General features: G+C 35.8%; 2 protein-coding genes across 2 annotated transcripts; one reads left to right on the top strand and one right to left on the bottom strand.

Annotated features, from left to right (window-relative positions):
* Positions 1 to 2,050: 2,050 nt before the first annotated feature.
* On the bottom strand, positions 2,051 to 5,169 carry LOC132044448 (fructose-bisphosphate aldolase 6, cytosolic-like). The gene is made up of 3 exons (XM_059434925.1): positions 5,016 to 5,169; positions 3,232 to 3,459; positions 2,051 to 3,126 (listed from the first exon to the last, which is right to left on the bottom strand). Exons 1-3 carry the CDS (start codon positions 5,137 to 5,139, stop codon positions 2,306 to 2,308), a joined length of 1,173 nt encoding a protein of 390 aa, XP_059290908.1. The 5' UTR covers positions 5,140 to 5,169; the 3' UTR covers positions 2,051 to 2,305.
* Positions 5,170 to 9,416: 4,247 nt separating this feature from the next.
* LOC132044419 (uncharacterized) lies at positions 9,417 to 13,300 on the top strand. Its single transcript, XM_059434895.1, has 4 exons — positions 9,417 to 10,566; positions 10,633 to 10,739; positions 10,899 to 11,286; positions 11,907 to 13,300. The coding sequence occupies exons 1-4, from the start codon at positions 9,417 to 9,419 to the stop codon at positions 13,298 to 13,300; spliced, it is 3,039 nt and encodes a 1,012-aa protein (XP_059290878.1).
* The last annotated feature ends 1,664 nt before the right edge of the window (positions 13,301 to 14,964 follow it).

Here is a 14,964-nt window from a genome sequence, read left to right as displayed (position 1 = left end):
GTTTTAAAAAAAATTTATATTTTTTTAATTATTTTTTTGCTCAAAGGCTTAAAAAGTTAACTCAAATTTTTGTGTATGAAAGCTGTATGAAAAATGTATGAAATGTGTATGTATGAGCAAAATTTTTATTATAATTCTCGTAAACAAAATTGTGAGCAAAAATTTTAAGCCTTGAATATTGTATGAAAGTTGTTACAATGTTGTGGTAGTTGTATTAATTTTTCAGAAACCTACTATGAACATTATATACGAAAAATGTGAATGAAATTCTAAGTCTTGAGCGAGATATACACATTTCATACCATTCTCATACATAAAATTTTTAGTGTAATGTTTAAGCCTTAATCGAGATATACACACTTCATACATTCTTCATACATAAAATTTGAGCGAACTTTTTAAGCCTTGAGTAAGATATACACATTTCATACACAAAAATTTGAGCGATTATTTTAAGTCTTGAATGTTGTATCAAAGTTGTATACAATGTTGTTGTAGTTGTATTAATTTTACAGAAATCTAACATGAACTTTATACACAAAAATGTGAGCGAAATTTTAAGACTAGAGCGAGATACAAAAACGAGATACTATTTTCATACACACAATTTTGAGCGGATTTTTAAAGCCTTGAATGAGATATACACATTTCATACATTTTTCATACCGTTTTCATACACTAAATTCTGAGCGAACTTTTTAAGCCTTGAGCGAGATATGCACATTTCATACAACTTTCATACATAAAATTTTGAGCAAAAAAAATATAAAAAAATTAAAAAATATTTTTAAAAAAACATTTTTTTTAAATAAAAAATATTTATTTTCTTAAAAAATAAAATAATTTTTTTTTAAAGCATGTTTTGTATAGGGTTTGTAACGTTATGTTTTGTAAATATAAAACTATCGTCGTGTTTCGTAAATATTTCTCCTTAAGATGTATATATACATAGTTGTCCCCGCTTATATTGCCATGTAAAGAATTCAAATTTCAAAAGCTATTGATACCTATTTTGGGAGGGCTTTGCCCACTGCCCATCAACCTTCTGTAAGGGCGAGGCACCATACCTCTTTACCGTAGAGTATGAAGCTGCTTGTTTTGAACTTTAAAAAATATGCAAGACAAAAAGTTTAAGGAGATTAGAAAAGCTCAACAAAAACTGAATTCTAATGGAAATTTTCCTCTCGAATATATTTAGGCTCCTTCACATATTTTTATTCATTTAGAGTGTGTTTGGTACGGAGGAAAATGTTTTCTAATTTTTTTATGCTTGGCTGGTCAAAATGTTTACATTTTCTCTACGAAAACAAATTCCCTGAAAATGAGGAAAATGACTTCCTTAATGGAAGTAGAAAAAACAAATTCCACAAGTAACATTGCAAGTTCATTGTCTCCTCCCCAACCACCCACCCAACACCCCAACCCCTACGCCTCGACCTTCCCACACCCGATACCCCCGAACCCCACTCCCCGCCCCACCGCCACCACCCCACACTACCCAGAACTACCCCCCACCCCACCACCTAACCACCCCTACTACCCCATGCCCACCACCCCTCACTACCTCCCTGCCCACCCCTATAACCACCCATCCCTAACCCCTGCCTCTCACCTCCCTTCCACCACCCCTTTATCTCTCAACTTTGCAAAACTAGGTACTCTGTGAAAGATGCACTTTCAAAAATAGCAACTTTACAAAAGTAGCTACTTTTAAAAAATAGTCGTTTTGCAAACGTAGTCACTTAAGAAAATAGTCACTTTGTAAAAGTAATCCCCTTAGAAAATAGTCACTTTGTAAAAGTAATCCCTTATAGAAAATAGCCACTTTGCACATTGCTGTTCAAGGAAAAGATTTCCCCAAGATACATAATGTTACATAGAAATAACGAACTTAGCTAGACTATGCACATTGAACTTAGCTTATAGCTGTTATAGGCTACATGCTACCTTGATACAAACATCAACGTAATCAGCCTTTGTATGTTCAATTGCAGAGCTATGATTTCACAAAAGATTATTTGAAAATGGAGGCAACATAAAGATCATGACATGCAAAACCGAAGCTCAATATATTAAACCCCATCGACAGGGCATACATCCGATAACATAATCTAGATTAACATGATAAAAAAGACCCCTACAACGTAACAAAACTGATGTCTCTTCAGGTTTTATTCAACAGATCTCGTGACAAACTTCAAAAGCCTATCACACTATGACTAGTAAAAGACCCTTCTAGTAAACCATCCTGCAAAACCTCGTCATCAAAACAGAAACCAAACAGAGGCAGCAACCGAATATTGTCCTAATACTTGTAGTCCTTGACGTGAAGGCTCTCGGAAGCACCCTCAGTCAAGTTGGAACTACCGGCATACTTTCCAAGAGTAGCCTCAGAGTTGGCCTTGCACCTTGTGAGGAATGCAGCACGGGCCTTCTCGACATTCTCCTCTTTTCCTGACCAGGCCTTGAGAGTGCTCTGCTGAAGAGCACGTCCGAAGGAGAACGAAAGAGTCCATGGCCTCTTTGTTTGCAGCTTGTTCATGGCATTGAGGTTGCGGGTGGCCTCTTCCTCACTCTGACCACCAGACAAGAAAACCACAGCGGGGACAGCAGCTGGCATTGTTCTCTGCAAGGCACGTACGGTGTACTCTGCAATCACCTCTGGTGCAACTTTAGGGGCATCAGATCCGGGAGTGACCATGTTGGGCTTCAACAATGTACCCTCGAGGAGAACGTGGTGGTCATTGAGAGCCTTGTAGCAAGCAGCAAGAACACGCTCTGTGACATCAGCACACTTGTTAATGTCATGGGATCCATCAACAAGGATCTCAGGTTCCACAATGGGGACAAGACCATTCTGCTGGCATATGATGGCATATCTGGCAAGGCCATTGGCGTTGTCATTGATAGCAAGCTGAGAAGGCTCGTTGGCACCAATCTTGAGCACTGCACGCCATTTGGCGAACCTAGCACCAGCAGCATAGTACTTTTGACAGCGTTCAGCAAGGCCATCAAGACCCTGGGTAGTCGTCTCACCATTGGTTCCAGGAAGCTCAACAGTACCCTTGTCGACTTTAATTCCAGGGAGGACTCCGCCTTCCTTCATGACATCAACAAAAGGCTTTCCTGCAGATGCGAGTAAAGCACCGAAATGCAGTTACCAGGTAAGCTGAAGATCATTAATCCGTTTTTCACACATAAAAATACACATTAGGATTCATATAAACATACCAGATGCAGTCTTCTGATAAAGGGTTTCCTCGAACAAGATAATTCCACTAAGGTATTGAAGAGCACCAGGTGTGCAGAAGAGCAACTCCCGGAGAGCCCTCCTGTTTGACTCAACATTCTCAACATTAATGCTAGATAGACGCTTGCCAATTGTTCCAGTAGACTCATCAGCAGCAAGGATACCCTTACCAGGGGTGGCTATGTATGCAGCATTTGCGATCAGCTCATCTGCATCAATTCCAATATCCATTGTATGTTAGAAACAAAAAAAAAGGGGAATTGACACTGACTGATCAGTTAATAAATAAACATCATTCAGAATATAAAATAAAAAGTATCAACATCGAAAGGTAGGCACATCGACCCTAATGGATCAGTTAATGAATAACCCCTAATCAGCAGGAAACAACACTCAGAGTTTAAGCATCATTCAAGGAAGGGACAGATATAACATTCAATCATTCCAAGAATGAATTTGAGATTAATAACACCATAGAACGAACAAATCTAACCAGCTGGGAAGCAGAAACATATGAATCACGTAGACACTAATATAATGTCATTCATTCTCTCAGTTTCAGATTCCCAGCTGGGAAGCACAAATCATATGATTTGATTTCTAATAATTAGCCACTAAATCTACCATATACAGATATACTGTCATTCATTCCCTCAATTTTTTTAAAATGTATTGCTTAAAGATGTACTAGGGACTAAGAAAACAGACAGGCATATCAACTATCAAGGCCCTCAAGTTCAATTGTTCAGTTCCCTTAATTTCAACAAGACAAGAGCTAAAAAGCTTTTTACATCAAAATTCAACTAATTTTACTTGTGATAGCAGATCATACACAATAGACGAAGAATCATAACTCGTAACAAGAAAAGGGGAAAAAGAACAAATATCAAAACTTTTGTGAGGATATGCATTTCAAGGAACAGTCAAAATCTTAAGAGCAGCATAACCAACAGAGTTACAACATTAGTATACACACTTTTTTACAAGTGTAGTGATTGTGCCAAGCTTCCGCAAACCTCAAACTAGTAAAATCATTTGAGAAGAATATTAAGAATCAATAACTATAACTTTGGCAAAAACAGAGCACTTCCAAAATAACAAGCAAAATTGAGACGGATAATACTCATGCTGCCGCATTTTATATGAAATTCGAGGGTAGTTTAACTAATTTTTCTGACTCATTTTTTTCCAAATAATTTTTTTATATTTGTCGTGTTCGGGCAAGATTGCTATCACCTGACCGAATCCACGTGGTACTTGCTATCTCCCCACCGAATCCACAGCAAATGTTTATTACTCCCTCCGTCCCAATTTATATGACACTCTTTCCTTTTTAATTAGTCCCAAAAAGAATTGACACCTTTCTATACTTAGTAAAAATTCAACTTTAAATTTACCTTTTCACCTATGGTTTGTTTTAGATCACAAGTTTGTGTCAAGTCAAACACCTTCATATAAAATGGGACGGAGGGAGCAACATATTTAATCATAAATCTGTTATTTCTAATATAAATAACACTCTCAAGCAAGGGATCCATCAACTAGATCAAACTTAAAAGAAAGAAAAAAAGAAATAGCAAAACATGTTCAACCAACAAGATCTAACTTTACCAACCAAACAAAAAAATAGAGAGAGACCCATATCATAAAAACCGAAGATCTATCAACAGACACAAATTTCAGAACAAACAGAGCAAAAAAATTCAACGAGACAATCAATTGATTATTTCAGTAAAATAGAAGAAGATTAAGTAGGAAATATTACCAGTGTATTTTCCCTTGTAGCAAGACATGGTTATTGCTTGAACGAAGAAGAGAATTCTAGAGAGAATAGAAGAGTGGAGAAATATTAGGTTTAATATATGTATATATAGTAAGTGTGTGAGCATCGGTGTAATCGATGATACATGCTACCCCTCCTGCACGAAACTGGCGGTTCTTTTTTGACTGCTTTGACCTTTTTGCCCTCTAGAAACTCGTGCTCTTTGCCTTATTTTTTTTTTTATTATTTTTTTTTTTAAAGAGAGCCAAATTCATACCAGTTGTGTGATGGTCTGGAAAAATAGATTGTAATTAGCAACAAAAAAAAAATAAAAAAGGAGAAAATAGCTGCAAAACTAATGCAGCTTTTGATTAATACTACAATAACAATAATATACCCAGTGTGATTTCATAAATGGGATTTAAAAAAATAGAATGTACGCAAATCTTATTATACTTTTGTGGAGTGGACCCAACTATCATTGCTAACCATCATTTTTGTCTTCAACTATCAGCGCAAACTATCGGCAAAAGACATAGATTGCACCCTGAACTATGCCTGAAATGTCAAGTTTACATTCTAACTAATCGAGCAATCTACTACTCCCGACCATCTAAAAAGTGAATTTAATGCTTCCCTGATACACATATAACCAGTTGCACAAGAAGAGGTGTTATACACTCACACGCAACATCAACGCCACGTTGGAAATCTTCTAAATTTTAATTTTTTATTCTTTTCCTTTTCTTAATTCATTTGATTTTCTTTTGTTAATTCTATTCAAACTAATTAATCCATAATTAACCAATTAAATACTTTAATAATTACATCTTCTTCATCACTAAACAATCTCACCACCCCATCTCACCGGAACCACCATATCCGCCACCACCATCGCCACCAATTTCACCACCACCATTTCACCAGAAGTCCCGGCTCTAACCCATCATTGAAGCTTCAATTCAAGGCCAATAAGCTTAGATCTACGATGGGTTTGCCGTGAATATCGATTTTGGAATTTCTTTATTATTCAAGAGTTGCGGATTTGAATATTAAATTTCTGTTTGTTGGTGATTTGTTAGTCAAAACTGGTCTAAAGTACAAAAATAATGGCTATGATGAGAAGAAGAAGAAGAAGAAGCAGAAGAAGAAGAATAGTTTGGGGGGTGGGGTGGCGTGAAGGTGGAGGAGAAGAGGGGGTGGGGTGATGTGGATAGGGGTTGCGTGGTGATGGTGAAATGAAGAAGAAAAAGGGTTTGCGGGTGGCGTGAAGGTGGAGGAGAAGGGGGTGGTGAGATGAAGAAAAAGAAGTTGCAAAAAAAAAAAAAAATCAGTTTTTTATTAAAATTTAAAAATAATTTTTACTTTAATTTTGGCTTCACTCGCCTATTATTGAATCATAATTTTTTTTTTGTGTCACATCAGCTTCTAGGGTAGTACTAAATTTACTTGTTAAATGATCAAGGGGGTAATAAGTCGCCCGATTAGTTGGAGTGTGAACTCGACATTTCGGGTATAGTTCAGGGTGCAATTTATGACTTTTGCCGCTAACTATCACTATCGTTAATTGTTATCATGGCACAACTACCAACCATCATTGCATAACCATCACTACAAACCACCACCACGAGCTACCACTAAATTAAGATCTTTTCTAATTTAATAGTTAATTATCATTTATTTAAATTATATGTTTCTCAATTTATTACGCATATTTAGATCCTGAAAAAATGACAATCATAATTATTCGATATTCCGATATAAAAATGATATCTTAACAAGAATATTTATTAAAATTCAGATATTATAATCTTACAAGAAACAAATCGAGCCGAAGTGCAGATAGGGTACGGAGTAATTTTGTTAGTATATACTTTTATAATTACAGTTTATTTGTCACAATTTCACAATATTATTTCTATATAAATTTTCAGTACCATTTCTTTTTCTATTTCTCTTTTCTCCGGGGGAAGAAGGCGTTCATCTGAATCTCATATAAACAGAAAATTACTTATATAATAGACAATGAACCATTTTGATGAAATTCGACCTCTATCGCTATTTTTCCATTACACATATAGGTCGATGTTACCGAAAAATCGACAGTATTAACATAGAAGAAGAACCAAGGGGCTAAGTTTTGTTGCCCCTTAGTTCATGAATGGTAGTCGGCAATTCCAACCTAGTTTTGGAAATTCAAGCTAAATTCAAATATTGAAGGCAGATCCTTACATAGCTTAAAAGCGAATTACACTCTAAACTTTAAACGAGCTGTAGATTAACTAAAACTAGTAGTATTAATTAATTTTTAGTCAATAGCTCAATATGGAACAATTTAGCAGTCAGATTATGTGCACCATGAAGAATAAAGTGAAGAACTATTATACTTCTCAATATTCCAGTCGCCGTACAATGGAAGCATCTTTTTTGTACTTCTAGTTTTTATTTGCACAAAGAATTGACCATGTGTATATTTCGAAGTCGTCGTCAGATTATGTGCACCAGAAGAATAAAGTGAAGATATTAGTAATATATAGTACTAATCTATCTTCCAGAAGCAATAGGGCACACAAGTTGTGATTAATTGACTACAAGGCAACAATCACCCACTATTCACAATTCTTTAAAGAAAAAAAGCAACCCAAAGAAATAGGGCGAAAATCATTTTCATCCCCCAGGTTTGACTTAAAAATCAAACACATCTTTCAAATTTGGACAATTGACATTTTCATCCCCATTCCAACTCCCGGCCATTGACTGGTAAGTTGACCGATAATTGGCCGGTCATTAGAGGGCTAAAATGTAATATACTAATATTTCAATTTAATAAATGCCCTTATTTAATCACTAGTTTCTGAACACATGCATTGCACGTGTATCCTATAAAAATTAGTTCAAAAACTTCTTAAAACATCATAAATAATATTAAAGCAAGTTTGTGATGATTAATGCAAATGTTGAAGGGAGAAAATGTAAGTCCAAACTGATGAATTGTGAGTTTGTTCGACCACCTTGATTATTGTACGTTGTTTGAATCTGGAAAGTTGAATAACTAAATTTGGTTAGGTATGTACAATGTGCAATTAGATCAATTTTAATTTTATTATGTAAAAATATGTGATAATATCATATCTTGCTTAATACTTTCATATTGACGCTATTCTTGGCGTACCCACCATAAAAGGTTTAATTTTAACATATATAATTTCTCATTAACTAATTATGTTGGGTTCTTCTGTTGAGGGCTTCTTTTATCTTTTCAAACGTCAAGAAGAAGAAGAAATACTTGCCTTCAACCAAAACAAATTTGGCAGGAAAAAGTAAACAGCAGATAGGGCTTCAATCGACACATTCGATGATATCATGATAAATTTCTAAACTTTTTTTTTTCCTTGTAACAATATTGTCCATATTCGAAAATCGTTATGATTAAAATGTTATTAATATGACAACTACATAATCCTTTCTCCTACTAATTCGGTCCTTTATTCAGCCTTTGTGCTTTTTGGTATTCGAAAATATTGTCCAGATTTGACAATCAGCACATTAAAATATTAAAACTTATGGAATTACCCTATATAGAGAAATGGTTGGAGAGAATGAAAAAAAAAAGTTAAGGAATTATGAATTACCAAAGCATTCGTAAAAAAAACATGAAAAGAAAAAGGAGTCACCTGATTTAACACTTGTAGATGGTGACCAAATATGCAAAATCAAAAGAACAACGTTTCTTATGACAAAGAAGACTTATCCCTTGGACAATGGTTTTTGCAGAAAGATGAGTATGTTTTTCACTTAAGGTTGAACAAATAATGTTGGAACTTCATCGCCATATTTTCCGAGCAACATCGAGGTGGAAGACGATGGATTTGGTCAATGAGTTTCCTTAGTCAACTAGTTCGAGAAAGAGATAGAAGATAAAGTAAAATGGAGCTTCCAAATGGTTCTGATATTTTTCACAAGTTTATTTTGAGTATTGGGCTTATTTTACTTCATCAGATTTTTTTTTTCTCATTTGGGCCAGAATTATTGAAGACTATGTTGGGCCACTGATACAAGAGAAATTCTGTCCCATTATACAAACCTCCAGATTTTCATTCCTTGTAAATATTCTTGTACAGATCCCATTTTGTTTGCTAGGTAATTTCCAGTACTAGTTTGTTATAGAATAGCAAATAGGAAATAGACACATGGCAATTTGTCATGATTAGATTCGTTTACACTTGTGTATAAATTAGGATACAATGTACAACACTATTCACGCAAGATAATCAAAATAGAAATTTTCTATCTTTTTTTTTTTTTTATTCCAGCATGGTATCAGAGCAGGAATAGCTTTTCCGATCATCTTCTAATTTTTTTTTCCTGTTTGTCTTGCTATTTGTTTGATTTATCATATTTACAATGTCTACTTCTGCACAAACTAGAGATACAGTAGCAGAAACCACCACAGTTGGTAATGCTACTGCGTCTACTGGATCAACTACAACTAATGTTGTTGATTCCAGCCATCCTTTTTATCTTCACCCCTCGGATTATCCAGGGATGAGTCTTGTTTCTTCTGTTTTTGATGGAAGAGGTTATGGTGGCTGGAAGATAGGAGTAATTATCGCTCTTTTAGTCAAGAACAAGCTGGGATTTACTGATGGATCCATAGCTGTTCCGACCTCTGATCCTATCCTCATGAAGGTTTGGATTCGGTGTAATGACATGGTCCTATCATGGCTACTGAACTCTCTTTCAAAAGAAATAGCTGAGAGTGTTTTGTATTCAGTCAGTGCCAAAGATTTGTGGAGAGACCTGGAAGAAAGATTTGGTCAGGCAAATGGTGCAAAACTATTTCAAATTCAAAAAGATTTAAATGCTGTAACTCAAGGAAATACAAGTGTGTCAACTTATTTAACAAAAATGAAAAGTTTATGGGATGAGTTGGATGCCTTAAACACCTTTTCTGCTTGTGTGTGCACATGTATTTGTGGTGCTAAAGAAAAAAGACACAAAGCACATCAAGATGAAAGGCTGTTACAGTTTTTAATGGGACTAAATGATGTATTCATAGGTGTGAGAAGCAACATTCTGTTGTCTTCCCCTTTACCTTCTATTGGTCAAGCTTATTCACTAGTGGTACAAGATGAAAAACAAAGGGAGATTCATGCTACACCATCCTACCCTGGTGAACCATCATTCACTGCTACCAATCAACAAGGAGGAAGGAGATTTAATGACTATAGAATTCAGAAACCAACTTTTGACTCTAAAAAGAATAATCTGATTTGTGGTTATTGTAAGAAACCAGGACATAGTATTGATAAATGTTATAGGCTTCATGGTTTCCCTTCTGATTTTAAGTTTACAAGACCTAGGAAATTGCAGGCAACAACTCAAGTCAATAATGTTTTTGGATCTAATGAGGAAACAAACGTGACATGTAACAAAGCAACACAGTCCTTGAGCCAGGAAAATGTCACACAACTACTTAAACTTCTTCAACAATACAAGACTGACCAGCAGCCTGACAATGTCACTGAAGCTTTTGCTAATATGAGTTTTGCTGGTATAACTAAAATTTTCAACTCTTATGCCTGTTTTATTAATATTGACAGTTGTTCTTGGATATTAGACAGTGGAGCTACTCAATATATGACACATAACAAAGCCCTTCTTTCTAACTTAAAGCTTCTTCCTCAACCTCAAATAGTTAATATTCCTAATTCCTATAGAGTCAAAGTAACTCATTCAGGGACAGTGTCCATCTTGCCTAACTTACCACTGCACAATGTGTTATATATTCCTTCTTTCAAGTTTAATTTATTGTATGTTCGAAAACTATGTAAACAACTCCAATCTTATATTCTATTCACTCCTAACTCTTGTTTTACGTTTCAGGGACCTTCTTTGAAGAGCCCTCTGGAGATTGGTAAAGCACAAGGAGGTCTATACATTCTCAACTCAAGTCAACCATCTCTAAGAAGTCAAGTTTCTGCTAGGATCAGTCCTCCTTCATCCAAGAAATCATCTATTTCAAATTCTGTTTTTAGTTCATGTAATTCCTTCCCAGTCAAGAAGTTAGTTAAATCTAGTCCTAGTTGCAATTCTTGTCTTAGCTGTTTTGATAGCAATGTAAAAGAACAGTTTTGGCACTATAGGTTAGGCCACATGCCTTTGAGCAATATGAAGAAAGTTCCCTTTAATTCTATATCTTCTTGTCAAGCCTTCTCTAATCCTTGTGTTATCTGCCCCATGGCAAGACAGTCCAAACTCCCTTTCCCCACAAGTACTATTTCCACTATGAAAACTTTTGATTTAATCCACATTGACACTTGGGGACCATACAAAACTGCTACTTATGATGGACATAAGTTTTTTCTTACTATTGTGGATGATTTTAGTAGAAGAACATGGACTTTTTTGTTAAATTCCAAGTCAAATGCCTTTTAAATCGTACTTAAATCTTTTCTGTCCATGGTGGAAAGACAATTCCAACCTAAAGTAAAAATTATAAGGTCTGATAATGCTTTTGAATTAGGCAGTGGGACTGTTCAATCTGAATTTTTTACTTCCCATGGAATTTTACATCAAACTTCATGTGTGTCAACTCCACAGCAAAATGGAATTGTAGAACGAAAGCATAAACATTTATTAGAAACAACTAGAGCACTTCTATACCAATCTCATTTGCCTATTAAGTATTGGGGGGATTGTGTTTTGACAGCTACTTATCTAATAAATGGGTTCCCATCCAGAATTTTACATCACAAAACACTTTTTGAATTATTTTTCACACAAAACCAAATTACAACTCCCTTAGATGCTTTGGCTGTTTGTGTTTTGCCTCCACCTTTCCCACTCACAGAACTAAATTTGATCCCAAAGCTATACCTTGTGTGTTTTTAGGATATCCCAATGGAAAGAAAGGTTATAAAGTTCTAGATATGGCACATTCCAAGGTTTTTGTTTCAAGAGATGTGGTTTTTCATGAAGAATATTTTCCTTTTGCTTCTTTTAATCCTATTTCTTCTTATTTTCCACCTAAACATCAATCTAGTCCTCCTCTTATCTTCTCTGATTCATCTTCTCCCATCACTCCTTCTGATCAAATTCTTATCAGACCTACTTTACCACCAACTCTACCCTCTATTCCACCTACTTCCCCCGATAATTTTGTTCCACTTTCTCTACCTACACCACCAAGTTCAAGTTCTCCTAATCTGTCATTTCCACCTAATTACCCTGATAATTCTGTTCCACATTCTTTCCCTAGTCCTGTTCCTGTTCCCTCATCTGATACTTCTACTATTCTCAGAAAATCCACTAGAGAACACAAGGTTCCTGCCTATCTTGAAGACTATATTTGTAATGCAGTTCATTTCACTGATGGCAGTACCAGTTGTCTCTCAAGTCCTATTACTCCTATTTCCTTTTCTATTAATGATCTTTCTTCTTCTAATCAACATATGTTATGCTCTTTGTCAACTATTCAAGAACCTGTTAGCTATAATCAGGCAGTACTTCATAAGGGATGGAAAGAAGCTATGGATAAGGAAATACAGGCTCTTGAACTAAACAACACATGGGAAGTGGTTCAGTTACCACCTGGTCAAAAAGCCTTACCCTGTAAATGGGTTTATAAAGTTAAGCAAAATAGAGATGGTACCATTGAAAGGTTGAAGGCTCGTTTGGTTATTAGGGGTGACATACAAAGAGAGGGCATCGATCTTAATGAAACATTTTCACCTGTGGTGAAAAAGACCACTATTAGGTGTCTTTTGGCTACTGCAGTCAAGAAAGGTTGGGGAATTTTTCAATTGGACGTTAATAATGCGTTTTTACATGGGGACCTTGACGAAGAGGTATATATGAAGTTTCCTGCTGGTACTACCCCACCATCTCCTTCCCATGTGTGTAAGTTGCGGAAATCTATTTATGGTCTTCGTCAAGCTTCACGACAATGGTACTCAAAATTGACATATGCTTTGAATTTTAAGGGGTTCACTCATTCTCTTAACGATTATTCTATTTTTGTTAAGAAATCCAATTCTTCTCTATCTATAGTTGCTGTGTACGTCGATGATATCATTTTAATAGGAAATGATAGTGCAGACGTTCACTCTCTCAATCAATTTCTTCATCAGGAATTTAAAATTAAGGATTTAGGGGACTTACACTTTTTCTTGGGCATGGAAGTTTTGCGAGAATCCCAAGGATTGATCTTGTCTCAAAGAAAGTTCACGCTTGACCTCTTGAATGAGTTTGATCCTGCACACTTATCTCCAGCTCGTCTCCATTAGATCCTACTGTCAAATTATTACTCAATCATGGGGATGCTATTCCAAATCCCACTTTATGTCGTCATCTCTTGGGAAAGCTGAATTATTTAACTTATACCAGGCCGGATCTTGCATTTACTGTCCAGCACTTAAGCCAGTATATGCAAGATCCTCGTCAACCTCATCTCACAGCTGCTTTGAGGGTTCTTCCTTACTTGTCCAGAGATTCAGGTTTAGGGCTTTTTCTCAATGCATCCATTTCCTTTGAGCTTCTTGCTTTTTGCGATTCGGATTGGGGTACCTGTCCAGATTCAAGGAAATCGGTTAGTGGGTTCTACATTTCTCTTGGAGGTTCTCCGATTTCATGGAAATCGAAAAAGCAAACTTCCATTTCACTTAGTTCAGCTGAAGCAGAGTATCGTTCAATGCGTCGCGTGGTTGCTGAACTTACCTGGCTAGTTCGTATTTTTCAAGATCTGTCCATCCCCATAGCTTTGCCGGTTCCTCTTCTTTCTGACAGCCAAGCGGCGATACACATCGCGAAGAACCCAGTATTTCACGAGAGAACCAAGCATGTTGAAATTGATTGTCACTTTGTGCGACAACAATTTCTCAATGGCTTGATTTCTCTTTCTTTTGTTCCATCTTCCTCTCAACTTGCCGATCTATTTGCGAAATCACTCACTGGCCCAATTCATCACAATTTTCTAGGCAAGCTGGGTGTCCTCTCGTCCCCTCCACCTTGAGGAGGGGTGTTGGAACTTCATCGCCATATTTTCCGAGCGACATCGAGGTGGAAGAAGATGGATTTGGTCAATGAGTTTCCTTAGTCAACTAGTTCGAGAAAGAGACAGAAGATAAAGTAAAGTGGAGCTTCCAAATGGTTCTCATCACAAGTTTATTTTAAGTATTGGGCTTATTTTACTTATCAGATTTCCTTTCTCATTTGGGCCAGAATTATTGAAGACCATGTTGGGCCACTGATACAAGAGAAATTCTGGCCCATTATACAAACCTCCAGATTTTAATTCCTTATAAATATTCTTGTACAGATCCTATTTTGTTTGCTAGGTAATTTTCAGTACTAGTTTGTTATAGAATAGCAAATAGGAAATAGACACATGGCAATTTGTCATGATTAGATTCCTTTACACTTGTTTATAAATTAGGATACAATGTACAGCACTATTCGCGCAAGATAATCAAAACAGAAAATTTTCTATCTCTTTTTTATTCCAGCAGTCTTAATGGTCCTGTTATCTTTTACTTCCGAAATTTACCCACTTTTCCGCGGAAGAAGACCATAAATTGCATATTACTACTAATCTACTATTATACCATCTCAAGACTAATTAAGTAGAAATCACTAATTTGAGTTAACAAATATAAGCTTCCGTGTGATTTCAGCTTCTCTTCAAATTCCAAGCATATGCATAAACACACTTATCTCCAAATTGGGGAGGATCAAATATATCTTAAAGATCTCACTAACTCTACAATATGGATGTTGACTGATTGAAGTTAAATATTCAGTTACTATAATTCTCTAGCAAATATATTACAATAGTACAGTCAGACCTCTCTAAAACGGCATTATCAAATAACAATATCTCTCTATAACAGCGAAGTCATTTTTCTCAGAGTTTTTTATGTTATATTTTACCCCTGGTTAATCATCTTTATAG

The sequence above is a fragment of the Lycium ferocissimum genome, unplaced genomic scaffold (assembly GCF_029784015.1).
Source record: "Lycium ferocissimum isolate CSIRO_LF1 unplaced genomic scaffold, AGI_CSIRO_Lferr_CH_V1 ctg45, whole genome shotgun sequence".
NCBI classification, from domain to species: domain Eukaryota; kingdom Viridiplantae; phylum Streptophyta; class Magnoliopsida; order Solanales; family Solanaceae; genus Lycium; species Lycium ferocissimum.
Note: the sequence above shows the minus strand (reverse complement) of the source record. Positions and strands in the feature narration are given on the sequence as shown.